The sequence below is a fragment of the Schistocerca nitens genome, chromosome 3 (assembly GCF_023898315.1).
Source record: "Schistocerca nitens isolate TAMUIC-IGC-003100 chromosome 3, iqSchNite1.1, whole genome shotgun sequence".
Lineage (NCBI taxonomy): Eukaryota > Metazoa > Arthropoda > Insecta > Orthoptera > Acrididae > Schistocerca > Schistocerca nitens.
In genome coordinates, this window is record NC_064616.1 from 849,851,743 (window position 1) to 849,877,044 (window position 25,302).

A 25,302-nucleotide genomic window follows, 5' to 3' on the forward strand; every position below is an offset into this window, starting at 1 on the left:
TAACAAAGCACCTCAAATCACTTAATAAAGGCAAGGCCTCCGGTCCAGATTGTATACCAGTCAGGTTCCTCTCAGAGTATACTGATAAAATAGCTTCATATTTAGCAATAATATACAGCCACTCGCTCACAGAAAGATCCGTACCTAAAGACAGAAAAATTGCTCAAGTCACACCAATACCCAAAAAGGGAAGTAGGAGTAATCCGCTGAATTACAGGCCTATACCACTAATGTCGATTTGCAGCAGCGTTTTAGAACATATACTGTATTCGAACATTATGAAGTACCTCGAAGAAAACGATTTATTGACATATGGTCAGCACGGATTCAGAAAATATCGTTCTTGTGAAACACAACTAGCTCTTTATACTCATGAAGTAGTAAGTGCTATCGGCAGGGGATGTCAAATTGATTCCATATTTTTAGATTTCCAGAAGGCTTTCGACACCGTTCCTCACATGCGTCTTCTAACCAAACTGCGTGCCCACGGAGTATCGCCTCAGTTGTGCGACTGGATTCGTGATTTCCTGTCAGAAAGGTCACAGTTAGTATTAATAGACGGAAAGTCATCGAGTAAAACAGAAGTAATATCCGGCGTTCCCCAAGGAGGTGTTAAAGGACCTCTATTGTTCCTGATCTATATTAACGACATAGGAGACAATCTGAGTAGCCGTCTTAGATTGTTTGCCGTCTTGTAAAGTCATCAGATGATCAAAATGACTTGCAAAATGATTTAGATACCATATCTGTATGGTGCGAAAAGTGGCAATTGACCCTGAACAAGCGAAAGTTAGAAGTTATTCACGTGAGTACTAAAAGAAATCAGCTAAATTTCGATTCGCGATAAGTCACACAAATCTGAAGGCTGTAAATTCAACTAAATACTTAGGAATTACAATTACAAATAACCTAAATTGGAACGATCACATAGATAATATTGTGGGTAGAGCATACCAAAGACTGCGATTCATTGGCAGAACACTTAGAGGGTGCAACAGGTCTACTAAAGAGACTGCTTACACTACGCTTGTCCGCCCTATTCTGGAGTATTTCTGTGCGGTATGGGATCCGCATCAGGTGGGACTGACGGATGACATCGAAAAAGTACAAAGACGGGCAGCTCGTTTTGTATTATCGCGAAATAGGGGAGATAGTGTCACAGACATTACGAATAGGAGTGGCAATCATTAAAACAAAGGCGTTTTTCGTTGCGACGGGATCTTCTCATGAAATTTCAATCACCAGTTTTCTCCTCCGATTCCGGAAACATTCGGTTGGCACCCACCTACATAGGGAGAAATGATCATCACGATAAAATAAATCAGGGCTCGCACAGAAAAATTTAAGTGTTCGTTTTTCCCGCGTGCTGTTCGAGAGTGGAACGGTAGAGAGACAGCTTGAAGGTGGTTCATTGAACCCTCTGCCAGGCACTCTATTGTGAATAGCAGAGTAATCACGTAGATTTAGATGTAGATAACGCTCCCTCCTGGTAGTAGGGTGTTTGCTTTCAGACGTTTCACGCCATGCACGCCAACGGCCATCTTTCCGATGGAGCACAAGATATGATTCATGTGGAAAGGCCACCTGTCGCCACCCTGTGGACGTCCAGTTGCGGTATTTTTGTGCAAAGTCCAGCCTTCGTCGCCGATGAACAGTAGTCGGCACAGGTGCGTGAACCAGGCGCCTGCTGTGGAGGCCCATACGCAGCAACGTTCGCTGAACGGTCGTTGAGGAGACATTATTGGTAGCCCCTTGGTTCATCTGGGCGGTCATTTGCTCAACACTGCATGTCTGTTCGCCCGTACACATCTCCGCAGCTGTCGTTCACCCCTGTCATACAGGGTGTTACAGAAAGGTACGGCCAAACTTTCAGGAAACATTCCTCACACACAAAGAAAGATAATATGTTACGTGGACATGTGTCCGGAAGCGCTTACTTTCCATGTTAGAGCTCATTTTATTACTTCTCTTCAAATCACATTAATCATGGAATGGAAACATATGGCAACAGAACGTACCAGTGTGACTTCAAACACTTTGTTACAGGAAATGTTCAAAATGTCCTCCGTTAGCGAGGATACATGCATCCACCCCACGTCGCATGAAAACCCTGATGGGCTGATGCAGCCCTGGAGAATGGCGTATTGTATCACAGCCGTCCACAATACGAGCACGAAGAGTCTCTATATTTGGTACCGGGGTTGCGAAGACAAGAGCTTTCAAATGCCCCCATAAATGAAAGTCAAGAGGGTTGAGGTCAGGAGAGCGTGGACGCCATGGAATTGGTCCGCCTCTACCAATCCATCGGTCACCGAATCTGTTGTTGAGAAGCGTACGAACACTTCGACTGAAATGTGCAGGAGCTCCATCGTGCATGAACCACATGTTGTGGCGTACTTGTAAAGGCACATGTTCTAGCAGCACAGGTACAGTATCCCGTATGAAATCATGATAACGTGCTCCATTGAGCGTAGGTGGAAGAACATGGGGCCCAATCGAGACATCACCAACAATGCCTGACCAAACGTTCACAGAAAATCTGTGTTGATGACGCGATTGCACAATTGCGTGCGGATTCTCGTCAACCCACACTTGTTGATTGTGAAAATTTACAATTTGATCACGTTGGAATGAAGCCTCATCCGTAAAGAGAACATTTGCACTGAAATGAGGATTGACACATTGTTGGATGAACCATTCGCAGAAGTGTACCCGTGGAGGCCAATCAGCTGTTGATAGTGCCTGCACACGCTGTACATGGTACGGAAACAACTGGTTCTCCCGTAGCACTCTCCATACAGTGACGCGGTCAGCGTTACCTTGTACAGCAGCAACTTCTCTGGCGCTGACATTAGGGTTATCGTCCACTGCACGACGAATTGCCTCGTCCATTGCAGGTGTCTTCGTCATTCTAGGTCTTCCCCAGTCGCGAGTCATAGGCTGGAATGTTCCGTGCTCCCTAAGACGCCAATCAATTGCTTCGAACGTCTTCCTGTCGGGACACCTTCGTTCTGGAAATCTGTCTCGATACAAACGTACCGCGCCACGGCTATTGCCCCGTTCTAATCCATACATCAAATGGGCATCTACCAACTCCGCATTTGTAAACATTACACTGACTGCAAAACCACGTTCGTGATGAACACTAACCTGTTGATGCTACGTACTGATGTGCTTGATGCTAGTACTGTAGAGCAAATAGTCGCATGTCAACACAAGCACCGAAGTCAACATTACCTTCCTTCAATTGTGCCAACTGGAGGTGAATCGAAGAAGTGCAGTACATACTACGAAACTAAAATGAGCTCTAACATGGAAATTAAGCGTTTCCGGACACATGTCCACATAACATCTTTTCTTTATTTGTGTGTGAGGAATGTTTCCTGAAAGTTTGGCCGTACCTTTTTGTAACACCCTGTATATGGCCCATAGTGCACCACAGTTGCCTCGGCGCCGGGACAGCACCATAATGTCATGCCACGGTATACATTAGCCACGGCGGCTGAGGAGCAGTTAACAAACTTACCTGTTCCGGAAATGCTTCCACCCTTGGCCCAAAAGCCAATGTTCATGCCCTTTTGGACGTCAGATAAATCGCTCCGTTTCCACCTTATTACGACGAATACACTATTTTCCGCTAAACCCCCCCCCCCCCCCCCCGCCCTCAACTGCTAAGTGCTCCCACCTGCCGCCTGTGTATGTTTACTGCAAGTCGACGTAGAACATAGGCGGTGGTCACATTAATGTGACCTGTCTGTGTATTTACAAATGAATTAAAGTAACTAATGCTATACGAAACATTCAGGGTCTAATAGTCTGTCTTTCCTTCAGCAAGGTAGTGATAAATAGCGAACTTTTAATCAGGTACTAGCATTATGTAAATTATTATTCACAAAATTACTGAAAATGAACACTGCAGCATGTTAAAAACTATTTGATGCCCGGAGAGTTAACTTTCCGCTGCTCATCGGCAGCCTCGCAGTCGGCAGTGTATTTATAAAAACAACCGAACGGCCTAATGACCTTCTGGCAATCTACCAACAGCAGTGCGAGTCGCCACACGTGACGCATAACCACGCTTTGGCTATCCCTGTGTACGTTTAGATGGGCTTTCTACCTCCATTCACTTAAGCTTGTATTCATTGTTTTGCCCTGGTTCGTGGCCTTCTTCAATAACGTACTTCGTTCGCTACGCGTACACGCGATCAGAATGAAATTGAAATATACTGTACACAACGTTCGCAGAAACTGCCCTCTCACTTTTTTAGTATGGGTTCCTTATCTCCCCACTGTTTTTGACGTAATTAAAAACATTATACACAACATATTACACAAGCGTTGTGCGTTTTTCATTCACGTTCAACCACAAACCAACGGAACAGTCAGTTAACGCGAAAACATTACTAATACGAACAAACACTAAGAGGACGATGAAATTAACTGCAGCGGAAATTATTCGGTATTTCCTCTTAAATGCTATGCTAACGTAAATTACGACGAGAAAATTCGTGAAATTAGAGCTAATGCAGAGGCTTATCGACGTTATTCTTCCCACGGGGTATTCACGTGTGGAACAGGGAAGAGGGATCAGTTAGTGGTACCAGAAGTATCCTCCCCCACAAACCGTCAGGTTGCTTCCGAATTTTCTCTGTAAACGTAGATTCTTGTTTTTGAAATATTTGAACAATTGTTCACAAAATATTATTACACGCTAAATACTCTTACAACATATGCTTGTAAACTAGATCATTCAATCCATTATCTTTGCACAAGCGTGACTCTCCGATGTAATAGATACACTCTATATAAATTTGGTCTCTCGACTTCTTTCTCCGCTTTAATAACAATGTGCTTTGCTTCAATCCTGCTATGTGTTCCATTCATGCAAATGAAATAGTTGCCGTCATTCGCAGTACACAATGACGATGTAGAAGTGTTTCCTACTGCACCACACTTCACACAAACTTGACAGATGTAGACAATCACGGTCGTCTGCCTACATTATTTAATTACATCAAACACTTACTTCTTTCACTTAAGTTTACCTTGCTCAGTACTACCTGTATGTAATCCTTGTGAACATATACCTTGTACTTTACATTAATTCTTAAACATAACATTTTCGTGATTTGACAATGACATAGTATTTATTGCCTCTCATTTACCATCACCTCTTAGTACATTCTTATGCATATCATCGTCACAATTAATTACATCCATCACAACACCTATATAAAAATTTCTCTGACAACATGAAAATGGCTCTGAGCACTATGGGACTTAACATCTGAGGTCATCAGTCCCCTATGCGTTATGAATTTTTTGCAAGGCTCGCTCCCCAATATAAATAGTAGCAGATATTGTTACAGATAATCTGATTTCTACTACCTCAACTTTCGATTGTACCCTATCAAACTTTTCTGAACTATCGACTTTTACACTTCTTCTTTTTTCGGTTAGGTCTTTCGACGTTTTCACTCGCACCCTTTCAGTCTTTGCCATCAATCTTTATTAGTTCCACATATATTCCTTCGTGAGTCCCTGTAAGGCTGTTTATAAGGGGCGATCAAAAAGTTTCCGTTTGAGAGCTTTGCTCCAACGTATATACAACGTATCGCGACTTTGATGCAGGTATACATGCGCCAATATGTGCACCGACGTGCGTGCGGCAAACGCTCAAACGTGAATTATGGCGGCGTAATTACCAAAAGCGCCCAAACAGAACCAACGTGCTATTATCCTTTTCTTGGATGCCGAAGGACGAACACCTGTAGACATCCATCGGAGAATAAAGAATACATATGGGGAAGCACGTCTGTCGAAATGGTGCCGCTGTGGAATGGTGCACCAAGTTCATGACACCGCGCGTCCCTGTACGCAAATGTCGTAACGCAATAGGTACGCAATGGTCGACGACTACTTTCGGGCGAGGATGTGCAGAAGACAGTTACGGACTTCTTCACGCAGCAGGACACTGTGGTTTACGTAACGAATATGTTCAACCTGGTGCATCGATGGGATGATTGCATAAGTATTCACGGCGATTTTGCTTGATTGGCATAGCGATTCTGGACTGTATGGCCTTGGAACATAAGAACTGTTCCTTTTATACAATTTTGCGATTCTTCCTTACCTCATTAACAATTGTATTTTGTATTCATACCGTTGCTTTGGGACCAACCCTAAGGCTGTTGTGATGTAGTTCTCAATTTATGTCGTTTCCCCGCTACCCTCTTCAATGCTACATACCTGCTATCACAATAAGGTCTACTGTCACCTGTGCGAAAGGGTTAGTTTGCTATCTTGTACTCACAGTTCACTGGTTTGCGACTTTATCCACACTTCTCGGATAAGCCATTAATATGTACAGTCTAGAAGAGAGTAGACAAAAACGTTTGAAGAGTAGCGGTATAGAGCAGAGGGAAGAAAGTGTCTCTGCAAGTCGTGGGTAACAAAAACCTCTGTGACAGTCCAGGCGGATGACGGTGATGCTGACGGATTATGCTGTCAACAGCGACTGTGAATTTCGTACTGCACTGATGCGTAATTAATGGGGAAGTTAACGATGTTGCTGGGCACCGACGATGTCTTCTGAGTCCAGCACAGGTCAGGAAACCTCATCGATCTTTCTTGTATACTAATATCTGGGCCTGCTTTCCAACATACCTTCAATAACAGATTTCAGCAACGACTCATATCGTAATACGTGCCCAATTATTCTGTCTCTCTATTCATTAGATTCTTTGTTAAACATTTTGTCTCTTTGGCTTATTGTAGGACGTCTTCATTCCTTACTCGATCAATCCATATGATATTAAACAGACTCCTGTAAACATCAAATGTCAAAGGTTTCTAATCGACTCATTTCTGTGTCGCATCCATAAATATCTATGCTCTGAACACAGCTTTTCATGACTCTTTCTCCCATCTCAGGATTCGTATTGACGGATGTTACTAGCCGTTGTTTTTAATAGCGAGTCCTTTTGCTTCGTGAAGTCCTTACTACTACGTCTTTCTTGCATCTTCCTTCTTCATCTCTTCTCCTACCGGGGTTGCAAAATTCATACCGGGTTGCAAAATTCAATCACCTTTTCAACTTTACCACATACTTAGCCACTTTGTTTTTTTATGAAGTCTTGCAAAGCTTTCTGGAAGTGGTCGAAGATCTGAGACAACGCATTGGTTGCATCAGTTCTTGCACACCAAGTTGTCTCATCCACTTTTTCTCCAACTCAGTTAACTAAAATCCTCACATTCACCTTTAATATCGTCGAGCACAACGGTTTATGGATGGGATGTTGGTGAGACACAGAATGAGGCAAGTTCAAATGGTTCAAATGGCTGAGCACTATGGAACTTAACATCTGAGGTCGTCATTCCCCTATAACGAAGAACTACTTAAAACTAACTAACCTAAGGACATCACACACATCCATACCCGAGGCAGGATTCGAACCTGCGACCGTAGCGGTCGCGGGGTTCCATACTGAAGCGCCTAGTACCACTAGGCCACAGCGGCCAGCAATGAGGCAAGTCCAAAAATTGAGAGTACTCAGGTGTTTGAAAATCTAAAAGGCAGATATTTATATTTAAAAAAATTACAAATTGGGAGATGTACACCAAACACTATTTTTTGACGTAGTCGTTTCCGTTCTCAACGTACTTTGTGAGCTGAGGCACTAGCTTTCTGATACCTTCGTCAAAAAGCCTTCCGGCGTATCTTTGGCCCATTGTTTGGCGGCATTCTGCACCTCATCGTCGGTATCAAACCCCTTTCCACCCATAAACAATTTCAGAAAGGTGAAAAGATGAAAATATGGAGGTGGCGAATCAGAGCTGTGAGCAGGATAGCTAATGATGTCCTAACAGTGTGGATCCAAGAATAACTTTGTGGCGTTGAATGTCATGCAACAAGTATTTCTTTCGTCAACATTCCTCTTATTTTGTTATGTATCGCCCTTCGTGTTTGCTTTCTGGACTTTACAGTACCACAAAGCATTAATTTTTTTTCCCGTTGGTGCAAAAATTCTACGAGGAGAATCCCTTTTACGATCCGAAAAGGCAGAATCTACGATTTTCCGGCTGAAACGACGGTTTCAGTTTTTCGCTGATGTTGGGAGGATGTCGCCATTGCATTAACTGTCTTTTCTTTTCAGGGGCGGCGTGGGCCACTCACGTTTCACCGCCAGCCACAAAAGAGTCAATTAACAGTTCACCTTCCAGTTCGGAGCGCTCAAGAAATTAACGTGTAAATGCGATTCTGTTGTCTTTTTGTTGATGTTGTAAGTAGGCTGTTTAGGTTTTTTTATTGGTAACGCCACGTAGCGCTCTGTATGAAAATCACTGGCTGTGCTGTGTGCAGTCTGTGGCTAGTTTGCATTGTTGTCTGCCATTGTAGCGTTGGGCAGTTGGCTGTTAACAGCGCGTAGCGTTGCGCAGTTGGAGGCGAGCCGCCAGCAGTGGTGGATGTGGGGAAGTGAGATGGCGGATTTTTGAGAATGGATAATTGCGTTGCGCTAAAAAATATTGTGTGTCAGTTTAATCACAGTCGTGTATAATTTTTCAAAGGGCATGTTTCAATGTTTGAACTGTCCTATTATCTATTTCACACACAATTATGGGTAACCAAGTTTTCAGTAATAATTTCTTGCAGGAGATACCTGCAGATGATTGTGGTCATCTCGTTCAAAGACAGTCGACGATCGGCACGAATAATTTAATGTTACTCAGGGCCATTCTTTTGTAGGGATTATTGAAAGTCAGACTGCGTTGCGCTAAAAAATATTGTGTGTCAGTTTAAGCACAGTCTAGTATAATTGTTCAAAGGGGACGTTTCATATGTCGACCCTTAGCCGAGGATACCTCACTGGAATCTTCTGATTTTTTCTTGTAGTTTGTGTAATTAGTGTAGCTTTTGTTTATTGCTAGCGCGTAATTATAGAGAGAATTTCCTTTGTAGTTGTAGTTTTTCATTGTCGTACGCAGTTGTGGCATGCATGTACATTTGCACCAAGTATTTCGCAGCTGCGCTTGCAATTAACTAGATATTATTTTCAATGCTATGTTAATGTGTTTTGTTATTTTGCTCTTCAAATTGTGCTTTTCTGTGTTGTCGTGTGAAATATTGTGACAATAATGGCGTGTTAAAAACGTAATACTAGGCTTCAAAGTAAACTGGGAATGACAGTGAAGACGAAAGCAGTGTGTTAAAGCCGCAGAGTAATGAATTAACAGACATTCAAAGTAGTAATTTGGTAATTGTGCATAGGGAAATGGAGCGGGCTGCAAATAATGGTGTAGGCAGTGAAACAATTAGTCAACAGGGAAGCATTATCGATCGATCGGTCGGCAACAGCTCGCCTCAGGAATCCGAAACGACAGAACACAATATTGCAAATACTGTAGACTCAGGTTTTGGGCCCTCACGGTTTTCTCAAATGAGTCAAGACACATTTTCTGCTTGTCAAAACGTGAATATTGCCGGTGAAAATGCACTGCCAAAAAGCATAGAGAAACACATTCCAGACACTAATACATTGTTATTGCAATTAATGCAACAAATGGAACAAAATCAGAGACAATCACAGCAAAAGCTTCAAAAGTTAGACATCACACTTGAACAAACACGTGAATATTTAACTACTGAGTTACATAACATTGAATCGAAATGTCAAAAAGCCCATAATGACGTAAAAACACAAATTTGTGAGCATTTTCAACCTATTTTTTCGCGGCATGAAAATGCATTACAGAATCACGAAGCAGCCATAAAAGAACTGCAAATTATTGTTCATGAAAATCATGAGACCTTGCAAGCTAAAATTGACTCAGTTGCATCTACCGATTCGGTTACGCAACTTGCAGAAACTCAGGAAAACTTAAAGGACACAGTAGATACGATTTCAACACAAATGGACACTCTGAAACTTGGTTCAGAAAAACACACAGAGGAAATAATTTCACTATCGGATAAAGTAGCCGAACTTTCAGATCAGTTCACTAACTTATCTACAAAGGTAGATGATGACCTGAATGACACAAGACCTGTAGCTTTCACTGACACTGAAGAGTATGAACAAATTAGAAAATTCAAACAAAATCAAAATCAAATCAATACACAGTACAAAAGAGAAATCCGGGAAGTACAAGATCAGTTGGCACAAGTAATACAAGAATTACATATTTCAGAGGACACTCGCGCTCCAGTACGGGAAGAGGGACATAGAAATATGGAGCAACCACAAAATAATAACACAGGACACTTCGGAAATTATGAAAGAAATTGGCAAGGCGCATTGAATTTTGAGATGGAACCGCCGAAACGAAGTAACAATGAGCGATGTGCGACTCGCCGACATGATGATTTTGACTATAAGCTGTTCATTACTACACGTAAATTCAAAACATTTAAGAATTCTGGCAACGACATTCATCCACGAGCATGGGTTCATCAATTCTCTCATTGTTTTCCTCCCAACTGGTCATTGCAGCACAGATTATAATTTATGTGTGGCTACTTAGAGAATGAACCAGCTGTAAGAATGCGATCGGTCATTCACGATTGTCACAGTGAAGTAGAATTTTATCATGCCTTCCTCTCAGCATATTGGTCTCAAGCTACACAAGACCGAGTAAAACATAGCATCATAATGATGAAACATTTCGAACAATCTGAATTCTCCAGTCTTGTGAAATATTTTGAAGACATGTTGCACAAGAATCAGTACCTGTCAAATCCATACAGCCCCTCAGAACTCATCCGCATTTGCTTAATAAAATTACCTGAACATTTACGACATATTATTTTGGCAGGACGTTGCAAAGACGACATTGCAGCTTTTCAGGCACTCTTACAAGAATTAGAAATTGACACTGATAATCGCGGAACGCGAAAACAGGAACACAACAATTACAGGTCACATCCGTCGCAATTCCGCGATGAAAGAAACAATAACTGGACACGACAAGGCTATTCTCACAACACAAATCGTGACCAAAACAGACACCACCCGTATGACAACCGTTGGCACAGCAGTAATAACTACAGGGAAAGATCACCTCTCCGCGGTAATGACTATCACAGAGACAATCAGAGAAACAGACAACAATGCAAACTAGCCACAGACTGTACACAGCACAGCCAGTGATTTTCATACAGAGCGCTACGTGGCGTTACCAATAAAAAACCTAAACAGCCTACTTACATATATAATCTGCTTTTTAACTTTGTCTTTGCCATATAACTTTTCACTTTACATTACTAGTATGCTTTGTCAGACTTAGAATCTGTTAATATGCAACAATGTTTGAAGTTAAATATCCAGTCAAGAACCAAGAGAACTTATTTAAACAGAAATTACGAATGCATTGTTATTGTGAACAGACGACACGGTGTTATTGTGTGTGTACATTCTTGTTTGTTAGTTGCACGATTACGTAACGACTATAAGGCTCACATACTTAGAACATTTACCAGTACTGCTAATGAGATTTTAATGCAACATTTTGGTTTACTTGAAAATACATTCTGGATTTAAAGTACTTTCTGTGAGATACCAGATGACACACGATTTTATCACGACGCTACTAATGAGTGACAATTTACAATGTTGCTTTTTCAGTGTTTCTGTTTTATATCTGCACAGTTTTTCTGTATTATTCTGGAAAGTAAAACATGTTTTAGTAGTAAATTTTGTAGTATAGCTACAATGAGACAGCCTTTCCGTAGCACAACAATACGTTACATTATAGTACTTTCTTGATCACAGTAAGGTACGTAATAACTACGATATCTATACGCAAAGAAATTCACTTTCGTTTATGATGAGGTAAGTACATTGACTTCTGCATAACTTAGCTTTCGGAGGACGATAACTACGACACTTCCACAGAGATTATCTTACAACAAGACGCACAGTTTAGCGCTACAGTACACGTATTTGAGTGATTAATTTTGTACTTAAAACATTTATTTTTAAAGATATTTGAAGTACAATGATACAAAGTTTTCCCGTGATACATTTCATTCCATTGCAATAATCTGTAACACCTGAGGGTATAATTACATTAATCCTCAGGGGGTTACACGCTTACTTTGTGGACCATGTGTTTGGCAAACACAAGGAGCCCTAGCTAATATGGTATTTGCTTATACAACTTTACACATTGGTGTGAGACCCAACTCGCGTTATTTGTTCATGAGACCCAGAAAATATTAGATACAGGCTCCCAGGTAGATGCTATTTTTCTTGACTTCCGGAAGGCGTTCGATACAGTTCCGCACTGTCGCCTGATAAACAAAGTAAGAGCCTACGGAATATCAGACCAGCTGTGTGGCTGGATTGAAGATTTTTTAGCAAACAGAACACAGCATGTTGTTATCAATGGAGAGACGTCTACAGACGTTAAGGTAACCTCTGGCGTGCCACAGGGGAGTGTTATGGGACCATTGCTTTTCACAATATATATAAATGACCTAGTAGATAGTGTCGGAAGTTCCATGCGGCTTTTCGCGGATGATGCTGTAGTATACAGAGAAGTTGCAGCATTAGAAAATTGTAGCGAAATGCAGGAAGATCTGCAGCGGATAGGCACTTGGTGCAGGAAGTGGCAACTGTCCCTTAACATAGGCAAATGTAATGTATTGCGAATACATAGAAAGAAGGATCCTTTATTGTATGATTATATGATAGCGGAACAAACACTGGTAGCAGTTACTTCTGTAAAATATCTGGGAGTATGCGTACGGAACGATTTGAAGTGGAATGATCATATAAAATTAATTGTTGGTAAGGCGGGTACCAGGTTGAGATTCATTGGGAGAGTGCTTAGAAAATGTAGTCCAGCAACAAAGGAGGTGGCTTACAAAACACTCGTTCGACCTATACTTGAGTATTGCTCATCAGTGTGGGATCCGTACCAGATCGGGTTGACGGAGGAGATAGAGAAGATCCAAAGAAGAGCGGCACGTTTCGTCACAGGGTTATTTGGTAACCGTGATAGCGTTATGGAGATGTTTAATAAACTCAAGTGGCAGACTTTGCAAGAGAGGCGCTCTGCATCGCGGTGTAGCTTGCTCGCCAGGCTTCGAGAGGGTGCGTTTCTGGATGAGGTATCAAGTATATTGCTTCCCCCTACTTATACCTCCCGAGGAGATCACGAATGTAAAATTAGAGAGATTAGAGTGCGCATGGAGGCTTTCAGACAGTCGTTCTTCCCGCGAACCATACGCGACTGGAACAGGAAAGGAAGATAATGACAGTGGCACGTAAAGTGCCCTCCGCCACACACCGTTGGGTGGCTTGCGGAGTATGAATGTAGATGTAGATGTACCATATTTCTCTAACACATAAATTACACAGCTATCTGATCATTTAACTGAGAGAGACAAAAATTTTCTTTTTCTACGTCAGTGACAGATGTTTACGCAGTTACACAGCTGGATAACTTCACACTTATGAAATTGTATTTTGTCTGTACTGTGTGAACTCTTCATATTTTTCGGAACCATTGTGATACTATGAGAGCTTTGAATGATTTATTTGGTATGGGATCACGATTTTTAAAGTATGTTTGAGGTAGACGACACTACTGAAATGAGCAGAGAATTTTTTTTAGGTTTTGACATTATTGCAGAAAGCTACGACGTTTTTGAGATTTGACTGAGGTGTTATAATGTTATTTTTACGACGACGATGTGTATTATGCTGTTGAGGTATGTTTATGATCAATAAGATGATGCTACCGTATATGAGGAATTTGATTATGCTACGTATTTATTATGATGAAATATTGAAGTGTCGACGAATACGTATATGAATAATGAGTAGTGGTTAGGGACTCTGATTTGTGGAAAAGGATATTGGAAACCAAGAATCGTACTTTAAGAGTTATGAAATGTGTGTAAATGCGTGAATGTATCACAATACCGACGAAAACTTTTTGAACACTGTTATATTCATAGGATTTTGTTTCTACACATTTGCAACGCAAATTCTCGACCTGTGAAATTTTTTATATGAGACTGTCACTGTAACGCAAACTGGAGTCGTAAATATGTCAGTAAGAAAGTTAAGTGACCACCTTCCCGTAATGAGTCGTGGGCACCCATCTGCGCGACAGTCGCCTGGAAAAAAAAAAGCCATTAGTGTGTGCCTTTCAGAGGCACAGGTGGAGAAAAAAAAGGGAGGCCATTATCCTAGCTATTGACATTCCTTTCTAGAAAGCATCGCAAATACGACACGCTCAAATTTGAAAACATATGATTATACTGTGGAGCTCTTAATTTATGATATTTCCTAAAATGCCTAATGAAACGATGAGAAACATTTCACGGCTATTGTCTTGCTAGTTGAGAGAAATGCCCTATGGCTTGTTTTATGTATTTATTTACTCAATTTGTTTCATATCTAGTTTCTAGCTGCACTGCAGCATTGATTAAAATAAAATTTAATAGATGTACTAATATAGTTATTTTATGCCTACAGATCCAGTCAATAAGAAATTTAACGAGGGCACATATATAGACATTTCCCTTCACAGAAATTGCATAAATAATTTTTTTACGATTTGGTAACTTATCTGCTAGTGTAAGTTCTCGTGATGCATCATTCTAGTGTTAAGATGTGACATAGGTATTAAAGATGGCCATTTTTACTGTAATATTTTTTCTGCTTGAGCAATGTCATGTTTAGGTATAAGTTATTGCATTTTCTGCTGCTGTTTGCCAGGCATAGTAGTACTGAATTTTACATTGTATTAAGCTAGTTTTACTACTGATTTATTTTTCTTGTTTGCTGTGCATTGCCTTATATTAGTTGTAATATTTCATTTGCTTTGCTAATTTATGCTGCTTGCTTTGCCAATTTGAATTTTTGTCATTGCTGTTTGTGTTAATTTGTTATGTGCTGCTGCACTGCCTCGTCCCTTGGTATATATATCTGAGCTCAGTAGATTTAAGTTAGCTTAAGAGGGGGTAGACTATATAAGAAACTAACTATGATGGCCGGCCACGGTGGTCGTGCGGTTCTAGGCACTCCAGTCCGGAGCCGCGCTGCTGCTACGGTCGCAGGTTCGAATCCTGCCTCGGGCATGGATGTGTGTGATGTCCTTAGGTTAGTTAGGTTTAATTAGTTCTAAGTTCTAGGGGACTAATGACCACAGTAGTTGAGTCCCATAGTGCTCAGAGCCATTTGAACCATTTGAACTAACTATGATGAATTGGAAGAAATGCATTGAGAAGCTATAAGAAAATGGTTTGGCCAAAAAAAAAAAAGTAGTGTACAGTGGAGAAAAACTATTTTTGAAAGAGGATGTGAACAGAATACAGAAAGCAGGCTTAGATAAGACTTTTGGGAATAATGATGAACGAAGGGAGATCTCCATGCAAAATACTGCAGTAAAACAAACCCTGTCCTTTCCTTTTGTGTCATCCCTCTATGTATTTGTGTACCCTTGTGTATTTGTGTTTTTCCTGTCTTTATGTGTTTAGCTGATGAGAGCTATGTTGTAGAATTTTTCTAATACTATGTTATTTACTTTGTAAAGATGTTTAGACATTATTTATTCTGTTTTGTTGCTCATATGTGAAGGTGATGTTTCCAAAGTTATTCTGATCTTTATGTATGTACTTATGTCATTATTTTTGTAACACTGGTGTATATAGGTTTTCAGAAATTACTGCAACCAGTCGCCTTTTATGTAGATGTATTTTATTTATTTAACCATGACCGGTTTCGAGCTGCCTAGCAACTCATCATCAGATGGTGTATACATTTAGTGCTTTTTTGTACCCATTGTGTGGGTGGTTGAGTATCTGTGGCTAGACAGAAACGAGAACAAATAGTCTCTACATGTGGTACAGTAACACGAAATATTTACAGCATAATTTATGTTTAACGTATAAGAGCAAATAATCACTACATGTGGTACAGTTACATGAAATATTTACAGTTTAATTTACGTTTTGAGGTGTTACTTACAAATAAATCTTTTTGCAGGTATATATATCTCTTTTAGGACGTATTTTTGAAACCATTGTGTCTTGTTTTTCACAATTTCACAAGTTAAAACTTTCACTAGATGTATATTACTTTTATGAGGCACTGTTGGAAACATAAATCTCGTTTTTCGTAAACATCGCTGAACACACATAGCCACAGATACGAATACAGGATTTACGCGTTATAAACAAGCCAAAGATTGCAATATAACTACAGTATCAAAGATTTCAAGTTGACCAGAGGCATTATTAGTCATCACACACACTGACAAGAGATTTGTCTTTATTACATAGAAAATAAATGTAAATTAGCTTAAACTAGTAAAATGTTTATTTATAAATTAGCTGTGCAATTTAACAGGTATATAAAACTAGATTTTATACATTATATTTCAGTTACATTTAAGATTATTGGTATTGAGAGTATTATGACAGCTAATTTCTTGCTCCTTCCATTGGCTGGTCTTGGCATATGATGTCTGGGATGAGAGGTTGATGGTTAATTTGAAATAATAAGTAATGCTGGAACTTGTAAGGGTGTGGAAAAGGAGTTGGCGGTGGGGGGGGGGGGTGGTTGTATAGGAAAAAGGAGAGGGGGGGGTTGAGAGGGTGATGTGGAGAGAGAAGAGAGCTGAAGGGGGGGGGAGGGGGGGGGGCAGAAGTGGTACAAGCTTTTATGTGTGTGTGTGGGGGGGGGGGGCATTTTGTTACTGAATGACTGTTTAGTTTTTTAAGTTCAAAGAATCCTTAAAATTCTGAAAGAAGGAGTTATTCGCCAGTTCAGTCTGCTCATTTAAAATGGTATGTGGGGAATTATGTTTGTGGGTAAAAATCTCTAATTGTTCGAGAAGATCCATCTTGATTCCCTTGTCTACAGTGTGTAGGATTTGAAGGTTAGTTTTAATGTCTGTTATGGAATGTTTATTATCTGCTAGATGGGTAGCAAAAGTGGATCTATTTAAGTTGTTTAGGCGAAGTGCATCAGTGTGCTCTTTGTATCGGATCTCAAAATTTCTACCTGTTTGCCCTATGTAGTAGCAGGAGCAGCTGTCACATCTTAATTTATATATACCAGATTTTTGGTAGGGTGTGCTGGCTCTTTTGGTGTTGTGGACTATTTTGTTCTGTATTTTGTTGTTAGTGTGAAAACTTATTTTGACATTATGTGGTTTGAATAGCTTGGCAAGTTTGTATGAGATATTGCCGAGAAACGGCATACAAACGAATTTGGTTTCTTCTGCTACTGAGGTCTGGCTTGCTAGTTTTGCTTTGTTAGATATAATGTTTTTATCTAATTTTTCAATTATGCTTGGGTCATAAGCATTGTTTGATGCTATTGTTTTTAATATATTGATTTCATTAATTTTTGCAGTAGGATCAGCTTGAATCTTGTTGATACGGTTAAGTGCTGATTTGAAAAAAGCTAGTTTATGCTGATTTGGGTGGCATGATGTATTGTTTATTATAACATCTGAAGTGGTGGGTTTCCTATATATCTGAAATTTATGTTTGTTGTTGTGATGTGTTATGTTTAGGTCAAGAAAATAGATACCTTTTTGGGTTTGGTGTTCTACTGTGAACTGTATTTTGGGGTGAACATTATTAAGTTTACCAGCTAAGGCCTCAATTTCAGTGGCTGTCCCATCATATAACAACAGGGTGTCATCAACATATCGTTTATAATAAATGATCTTGTCTGTTTCTATTGGGTTTGCTTTAAAGAATTTAATTTCAAGATCATTAATGTAGATGTCAGCAAGAAGGCCAGCTAGACTACTGCCCATTGCTAGACCATCATGTTGAATATATATTTTGTTGTTGAAGGTGAAGTAATTGTGGGACAGCACTAATTCAAGTAAATCCATCAGCTCACAGATTTCCATGTCACTTAACTTTTTATGTTGTAATAAGTTATTTTTTATTATTCGAAGTGTGTCTATTATAGGTATGTTTGTGTACAGGTTGACAATATCAAGGGATGCAAAGTTAGCTGCATTGGGAATGGAAATTTCTCTGATACTGTCAATCAAATCATAGGTGTTTTTTATGGAATAATTGGTTGGGAATGTATAATATTTCTTGAGTATTTCATGCAGTTTTTTAGTCACTTTGTACCCTGGGCTATTTATGGAATTCACAATCGGGCGTATCGGGTGTCCATCTTTATGAATTTTAGGTTGTGATCTAAGCTTTGGTGCTGTAGGGTTCATTATAACACATTGTTTGGCTTCAATGGATGTCAGCAGAAAGTTACAATTTTTTAACATGTCTTTTATTTTAGCTTGGTATTTGGGAGTGGGGTCAGATTTCAACTCAGTTATGTTGTTATTCTTGAAAAATTCTAGGGTTTTCTTGAATTTACTTGAATTAGTGCTGTCCCACAATTACTTCACCTTCAACAACAAAATATATATTCAACATGATGGTCTAGCAATGGGCAGTAGTCTAGCTGGCCTTCTTGCTGACATCTACATTAATGATCTTGAAATTAAATTCTTTAAAGCAAACCCAATAGAAACAGACAAGATCATTTATTATAAACGATATGTTGATGACACCCTGTTGTTATATGATGGGACAGCCACTGAAATTGAGGCCTTAGCTGGTAAACTTAATAATGTTCACCCCAAAATACAGTTCACAGTAGAACACCAAACCCAAAAAGGTATCTATTTTCTTGACCTAAACATAACACATCACAACAACAAACATAAATTTCAGATATATAGGAAACCCACCACTTCAGATGTTATAATAAACAATACATCATGCCACCCAAATCAGCATAAACTAGCTTTTTTCAAATCAGCACTTAACCGTATCAACAAGATTCAAGCTGATCCTACTGCAAAAATTAATGAAATCAATATATTAAAAACAATAGCATCAAACAATGCTTATGACCCAAGCATAATTGAAAAATTAGATAAAAACATTATATCTAACAAAGCAAAACTAGCAAGCCAGACCTCAGTAGCAGAAGAAACCAAATTCGTTTGTATGCCGTTTCTCGGCAATATCTCATACAAACTTGCCAAGCTATTCAAACCACATAATGTCAAAATAAGTTTTCACACTAACAACAAAATACAGAACAAAATAGTCCACAACACCAAAAGAGCCAGCACACCCTACCAAAAATCTGGTATATATAAATTAAGATGTGACAGCTGCTCCTGCTACTACATAGGGCAAACAGGTAGAAATTTTGAGATCCGATACAAAGAGCACACTGATGCACTTCGCCTAAACAACTTAAATAGATCCACTTTTGCTACCCATCTAGCAGATAATAAACATTCCATAACAGACATTAAAACTAACCTTCAAATCCTACACACTGTAGACAAGGGAATCAAGATGGATCTTCTCGAACAATTAGAGATTTTTACCCACAAACATAATTCCCCACATACCATTTTAAATGAGCAGACTGAACTGGCGAATAACTCCTTCTTTCAGAATTTTAAGGATTCTTTGAACTTAAAAAACTAAACAGTCATTCAGTAACAAAATGCCCCCCCCCCCCACACACACACATAAAAGCTTGTACCACTTCTGCCCCCCCCTCCCCCCCCCTTCAGCTCTCTTCTCTCTCCACATCACCCTCTCAACCCCCCCCTCTCCTTTTTCCTATACAACCACCCCCCCCCCCCACCGCCAACTCCTTTTCCACACCCTTACAAGTTCCAGCATTACTTATTATTTCAAATTAACCATCAACCTCTCATCCCAGACATCATATGCCAAGACCAGCCAATGGAAGGAGCAAGAAATTAGCTGTCATAATACTCTCAATACCAATAATCTTAAATGTAACTGAAATATAATGTATAAAATCTAGTTTTATATACCTGTTAAATTGCACAGCTAATTTATAAATAAACATTTTACTAGTTTAAGCTAATTTACATTTATTTTCTATGTAATAAAGACAAATCTCTTGTCAGTGTGTGTGATGACTAATAATGCCTCTGGTCAACTTGAAATCTTTGATACTGTAGTTATATTGCAATCTTTGGCTTGTTTATAACGCGTAAATCCTGTATTCGTATCTGTGGCTATGTGTGTTCAGCGATGTTTACGAAAAACGAGATTTATGTTTCCAACAGTGCCTCATAAAAGTAATATACATCTAGTGAAAGTTTTAACTTGTGAAATTGTGAAAAACAAGACACAATGGTTTCAAAAATACGTCCTAAAAGAGATATATATACCTGCAAAAAGATTTATTTGTAAGTAACACCTCAAAACGTAAATTAAACTGTAAATATTTCATGTAACTGTACCACATGTAGTGATTATTTGCTCTTATACGTTAAACATAAATTATGCTGTAAATATTTCGTGTTACTGTACCACATGTAGAGACTATTTGTTCTCGTTTCTGTCTAGCCACAGATACTCAACCACCCACACAATGGGTACAAAAAAGCACTAAATGTATACACCATCTGATGATGAGTTGCTAGGCAGCTCGAAACCGGTCATGGTTAAATAAATAAAATACATCTACATAAAAGGCGACTGGTTGCAGTAATTTCTGAAAACCTGTTCACACCACAGTCGCAGTGCTCCACATCCACAATGGATAAAAGTCTTACTGGTGTATATGTTTATTTCTATTCTTTTATAAAGCCTGTGTTACTACAAATGTTATCTGTATTGTTATGTTCTTTAATGATGTATTTTGTACCTTTGCTATTGTATTTTTATGTTATCAAATTGTAATTGTTACCAGTTCTTCAAATTAAGTATCATTTCACTGCACACGTTTCTGTTGGTCATAATATATGCACAGTATGTGAGAAGTTGGGACTGTTAGTGCTTGCACGTGTGTTGATAATTCAGCAAGGGACTGGATAACAGCATTGCTGGTTCTAAAGCCATTTCAAAAAAAAATTTTTGTGAGTGCACAAGTGGTGGTTTATGGACTTCCTATATTGTCCGCAAGACTCTTCGATGGTGATTGTGCACCTGCACAGTCGCAACAGATGGTTGCTGGCCGTCTCTACAAGGACTACAGTGGGTCTGCATCTTTGATGGCCCACCAATACCGTAACCTCTACCAGGACTACAGTGGGTCTACTCTGTGATGACCTACCTACCAATATTCTTCAAAACTTCGACTGATTCTGCGGTGGGTTTGCTCTGTTGTGGTCCATTACCTGTCTGCATGTCAAGAGTCAGCACTGTCTTTCCGTTGTAAGGACAACACTACTTCTTCAAGACTGCATGGAAATCCACTACTTTTGTGTGCATTTTCTTTTACTGCTCAGACTTTGTGAATAAAAACACTGCAATTTTACTGTGATGAACGATCAGGACTGTCTTTATGGACTTTGACCAACATTGTGTCAATAAGTGTGTGCATTTGATTTCTTTGTTATTGTTATTATGAAAAAAATTTTCAAATCTGTATTTGCCACTGCCAAAAACAATTTGTAAAATTTTTTGTGGGAAGCATGGGGGCTATGTAAGTAGGCTGTTTAGGTTTTTTTATTGGTAACGCCACGTAGCGCTCTGTATGAAAATCACTGGCTGTGCTGTGTGCAGTCTGTGGCTAGTTTGCATTGTTGTCTGCCATTGTAGCGTTGGGCAGTTGGCTGTTAACAGCGTGTAGCGTTGCGCAGTTGGAGGCGAGCCGCCAGCAGTGGTGGATGTGGGGAAGTGAGATGGCGGATTTTTGAGAATGGATAATTGCGTTGCGCTAAAAAATATTGTGTGTCAGTTTAATCACAGTCGTGTATAATTTTTCAAAGGGCATGTTTCAATGTTTGAACTGTCCTATTATCTATTTCACACACAATTATGGGTAACCAAGTTTTCAGTAATAATTTCTTGCAGGAGATACCTGCAGATGATTGTGGTCATCTCGTTCAAAGACAGTCGACGATCGGCACGAATAATTCCTTCCATCTGGTTCACTGCTTCACCGGTCACGATTGAGGGACGTCCACTCCTTTGTTCAGCACGAACATTCATTCTGGCAACTTTAAACTCTCTACACAATTTGTACACGTTAGTACGATTCCTCATGTCATCCCCATAAATGGTTCTGATTTCGTTAAAAATCTGGTACGGCGCGATTTCCTTTGCAAGATGCAACTGAATTACGCTCATCACTTCGCAGCTGGAGGAATTCGTAACAGACACACTCATTTCACCACAGCTATACAAAAGAGCCTTCAGCCAATTGAGACAAACGAGCATGCGTACTACTACCAACACCTTGTCCTAAAGCGCAGGGCTGTCGTCGAAAAAATTCGTTTTGAGCGTCAAAGGCTCAATGCTCTTACTTTTTGGACAGGCCTCATACTATCATGTAGCCTGCTGTAACACATATTACTTAAAAACTGAAGGAGTATAATGCACATTGCATGCAGTGTTCTAGCTCAGTTATATTTTCAATATACACGTTAACACCTTTTTAACAGCCTGACATATTTGATGCACTGCCGTAAGACTGTACTCGGGTTTTCTTTATGTCAATTAGGCATTTGCATATGAAAGTCAAAGCTGTAAATGCAACTGTTCATCTACAGTTCTTTTATCATCTAATGTTCATGGTGAAACGTTCTATTATTTCACCTACTGACATTCCGATATACGTAAGCATTGCACTCATTTAAATAATTGTGACGAATCTGCGCTCAATTAAAATACTTTCTTTCCTGTATTTCCTTTGCAATAACTTGCAGAATCTCATTTTCCATTACTTCAATTCGTTCTTCGTAAATTGTGGATGACAAGTAGGAGGACTACCCTAGATTTCAGTTACCGTATTCCGATAAAAAAGAATACTGAAAAGTGACATATTTTACTATTAGCTCTAAAATTCCAGGAAAGTTGGCAGCATGGTGTGGATCAATAAATTCAGAATTAGTAAGGAAACCTAATCTTCGTGATAAGGGAAATCTGAATTGAAATTCCAAGAAACTGTTGAGGCAACCATGATTGCGTTGTGTACTAATCAGCGTTTCTACACTTATTCTCTGCATTGCACTGTCTTCATGGGTTTTTATTCGCTGTGAATTGTTTTTGAAATTAGAAAACCCAACTGAAGTTTGAGCATGTGTCTTATTAGTTTCACTAAACAGAAAAACAATACACGTTACTTCTCTCTTGATTTATCCATCATTAACGCGTTTTCAGAACATAATGAAATGATAAAATATTCTTTTACGATTTTTGTACTGGCTTGTTGAAATCAAACTATCCCAATCGAATTTACGGAAAGGCAGTATTGTGTACAAAGGAAGGCGCAATCTTTCAGTAAAGCCTCAATGTACTCGCGGAAAAATTCTTCCTTCATGGAGACGACATATGAACAGACTAGTAACAGCGAACCGTAACATAGCATGGATGCTTCGACTAAGACTCAGTAACATCAGATACACGAAGTGATCTGGTGTCGTTGTCCCAAATTACCAGCCACGTCATCTGATTAAACAGTCCCCAGACTTTCAGAATGGAAGATTTCGTGGTATTCAACTTTGAAGGCCATCTATTCCCCGAAAAGGTGTCTAATGTAAAAAATGAGGGCTACATGATGAGAAATATACAGCGATCTGATGATGGAAACGCCTCAGACACAGCCAACCGTGTACAACCTAAAATGAAAGACTCTAAGATACTCTGACTCAAAAAAATGTTCAAATGTGTGTGAAATCTTATGGGACTTAACTGCTAAGGTCATCAGTCCCTAAGCTTACACACTGCTTAACCTAAACTATCCTTAGGGGCAAACACACACACACACACACACACACACACACACACACACACACACACACTCTCAAGGGAGGACTCGAACCTCCTCTGGGACCAGCAGCATAGACTGCAGCGCCCTAGACCGCTCGGCTAATCCCGCGCGGCCTCTGACTCAATATACACCGTTGTTGAGGAAACCACCCCTAAAACTCATAACGAGCAATCGACTCAAAATCGATGGTATCGATAGATAATTGAAAACTGAATATCTGTCATCATCATCATCATATATGGGGTCTGCTAACACACATTTTCCTGAAAATCAAGGAAAGAAACTTTGACTGCCGCTTATGTGCCCATAAGGTAAACGTCGTGCAACGAAAGCGCCGCTGGCGTAGCGATCGAGGCAATTCTTAATGTACGTATATTCACTTCGCCGTTCGAATTTTCGCATTACGATGTCTCAAGATGGCTACGTCCCTATGGTGCCATACTTAGCGTTGATAATGAAAAGTGGTCGTCTGCTTATATATACCAAGTTGACAACGGTGTTAAGAATGTTACTATTGAACCAAAGAAGCATATACACTCCTGGAAATTGAAATAAGAACACCGTGAATTCATTGTCCCAGGAAGGGGAAACTTTATTGACACATTCCTGGGGTCAGATACATCACATGATCACACTGACAGAACCACAGGCACATAGACACAGGCAACAGAGCATGCACAATGTCGGCACTAGTACAGTGTATATCCACCTTTCGCAGCAATGCAGGCTGCTATTCTCCCATGGAGACGATCGTAGAGATGCTGGATGTAGTCCTGTGGAACGGCTTGCCATGCCATTTCCACCTGGCGCCTCAGTTGGACCAGCGTTCGTGCTGTACGTGCAGACCGCGTGAGACGACGCTTCATCCAGTCCCAAACATGCTCAATGGGGGACAGATCCGGAGATCTTGCTGGCCAGGGTAGTTGACTTACACCTTCTAGAGCACGTTGGGTGGCACGGGATACATGCGGACGTGCATTGTCCTGTTGGAACAGCAAGTTCCCTTGCCGGTCTAGGAATGGTAGAACGATGGGTTCGATGACGGTTTGGATGTACCGTGCACTATTCAGTGTCCCCTCGACGATCACCAGTGGTGTACGGCCAGTGTAGGAGATCGCTCCCCACACCATGATGCCGGGTGTTGGCCCTGTGTGCCTCGGTCGTATGCAGTCCTGATTGTGGCGCTCACCTGCACGGCGCCAAACACGCATACGACCATCATTGGCACCAAGGCAGAAGCGACTCTCATCGCTGAAGACGACACGTCTCCATTCGTCCCTCCATTCACGCCTGTCGCGACACCACTGGAGGCGGGCTGCACGATGTTGGGGCGTGAGCGGAAGACGGCCTAACGGTGTGCGGGACCGTAGCCCAGCTTCATGGAGACGGTTGCGAATGGTCCTCGCCGATACCCCAGGAGCAACAGTGTCCCTAATTTTCTGGGAAGTGGCGGTGCGGTCCCCTACGGCACTGCGTAGGATCCTACGGTCTTGGCGTGCATCCGTGCGTCGCTGCGGTCCGGTCCCAGGTCGACGGG

At 40.4% G+C, this 25,302-nt stretch overlaps 1 protein-coding gene across 3 annotated transcripts in view; it reads right to left on the minus strand.

The window, feature by feature from the left end:
- Nucleotides 1-25,302, minus strand: part of LOC126249788 (trimethyllysine dioxygenase, mitochondrial) — a 595,126-nt gene that overhangs the window by 170,825 nt on the left and 398,999 nt on the right. Inside the window, exon 8 of one of the 3 annotated variants that reach the window (XM_049951477.1) lies at nucleotides 13,995-14,125. The exons of the other annotated variants lie outside the window; for them this stretch is intronic. Within the exon in view, the coding sequence (XP_049807434.1) occupies nucleotides 14,071-14,125 (55 nt within the window). The 3' untranslated portion in view covers nucleotides 13,995-14,070. Of the gene's footprint in view, nucleotides 1-13,994; nucleotides 14,126-25,302 lie in introns of those variants that run through there. 3 annotated transcript variants of the gene reach the window in all.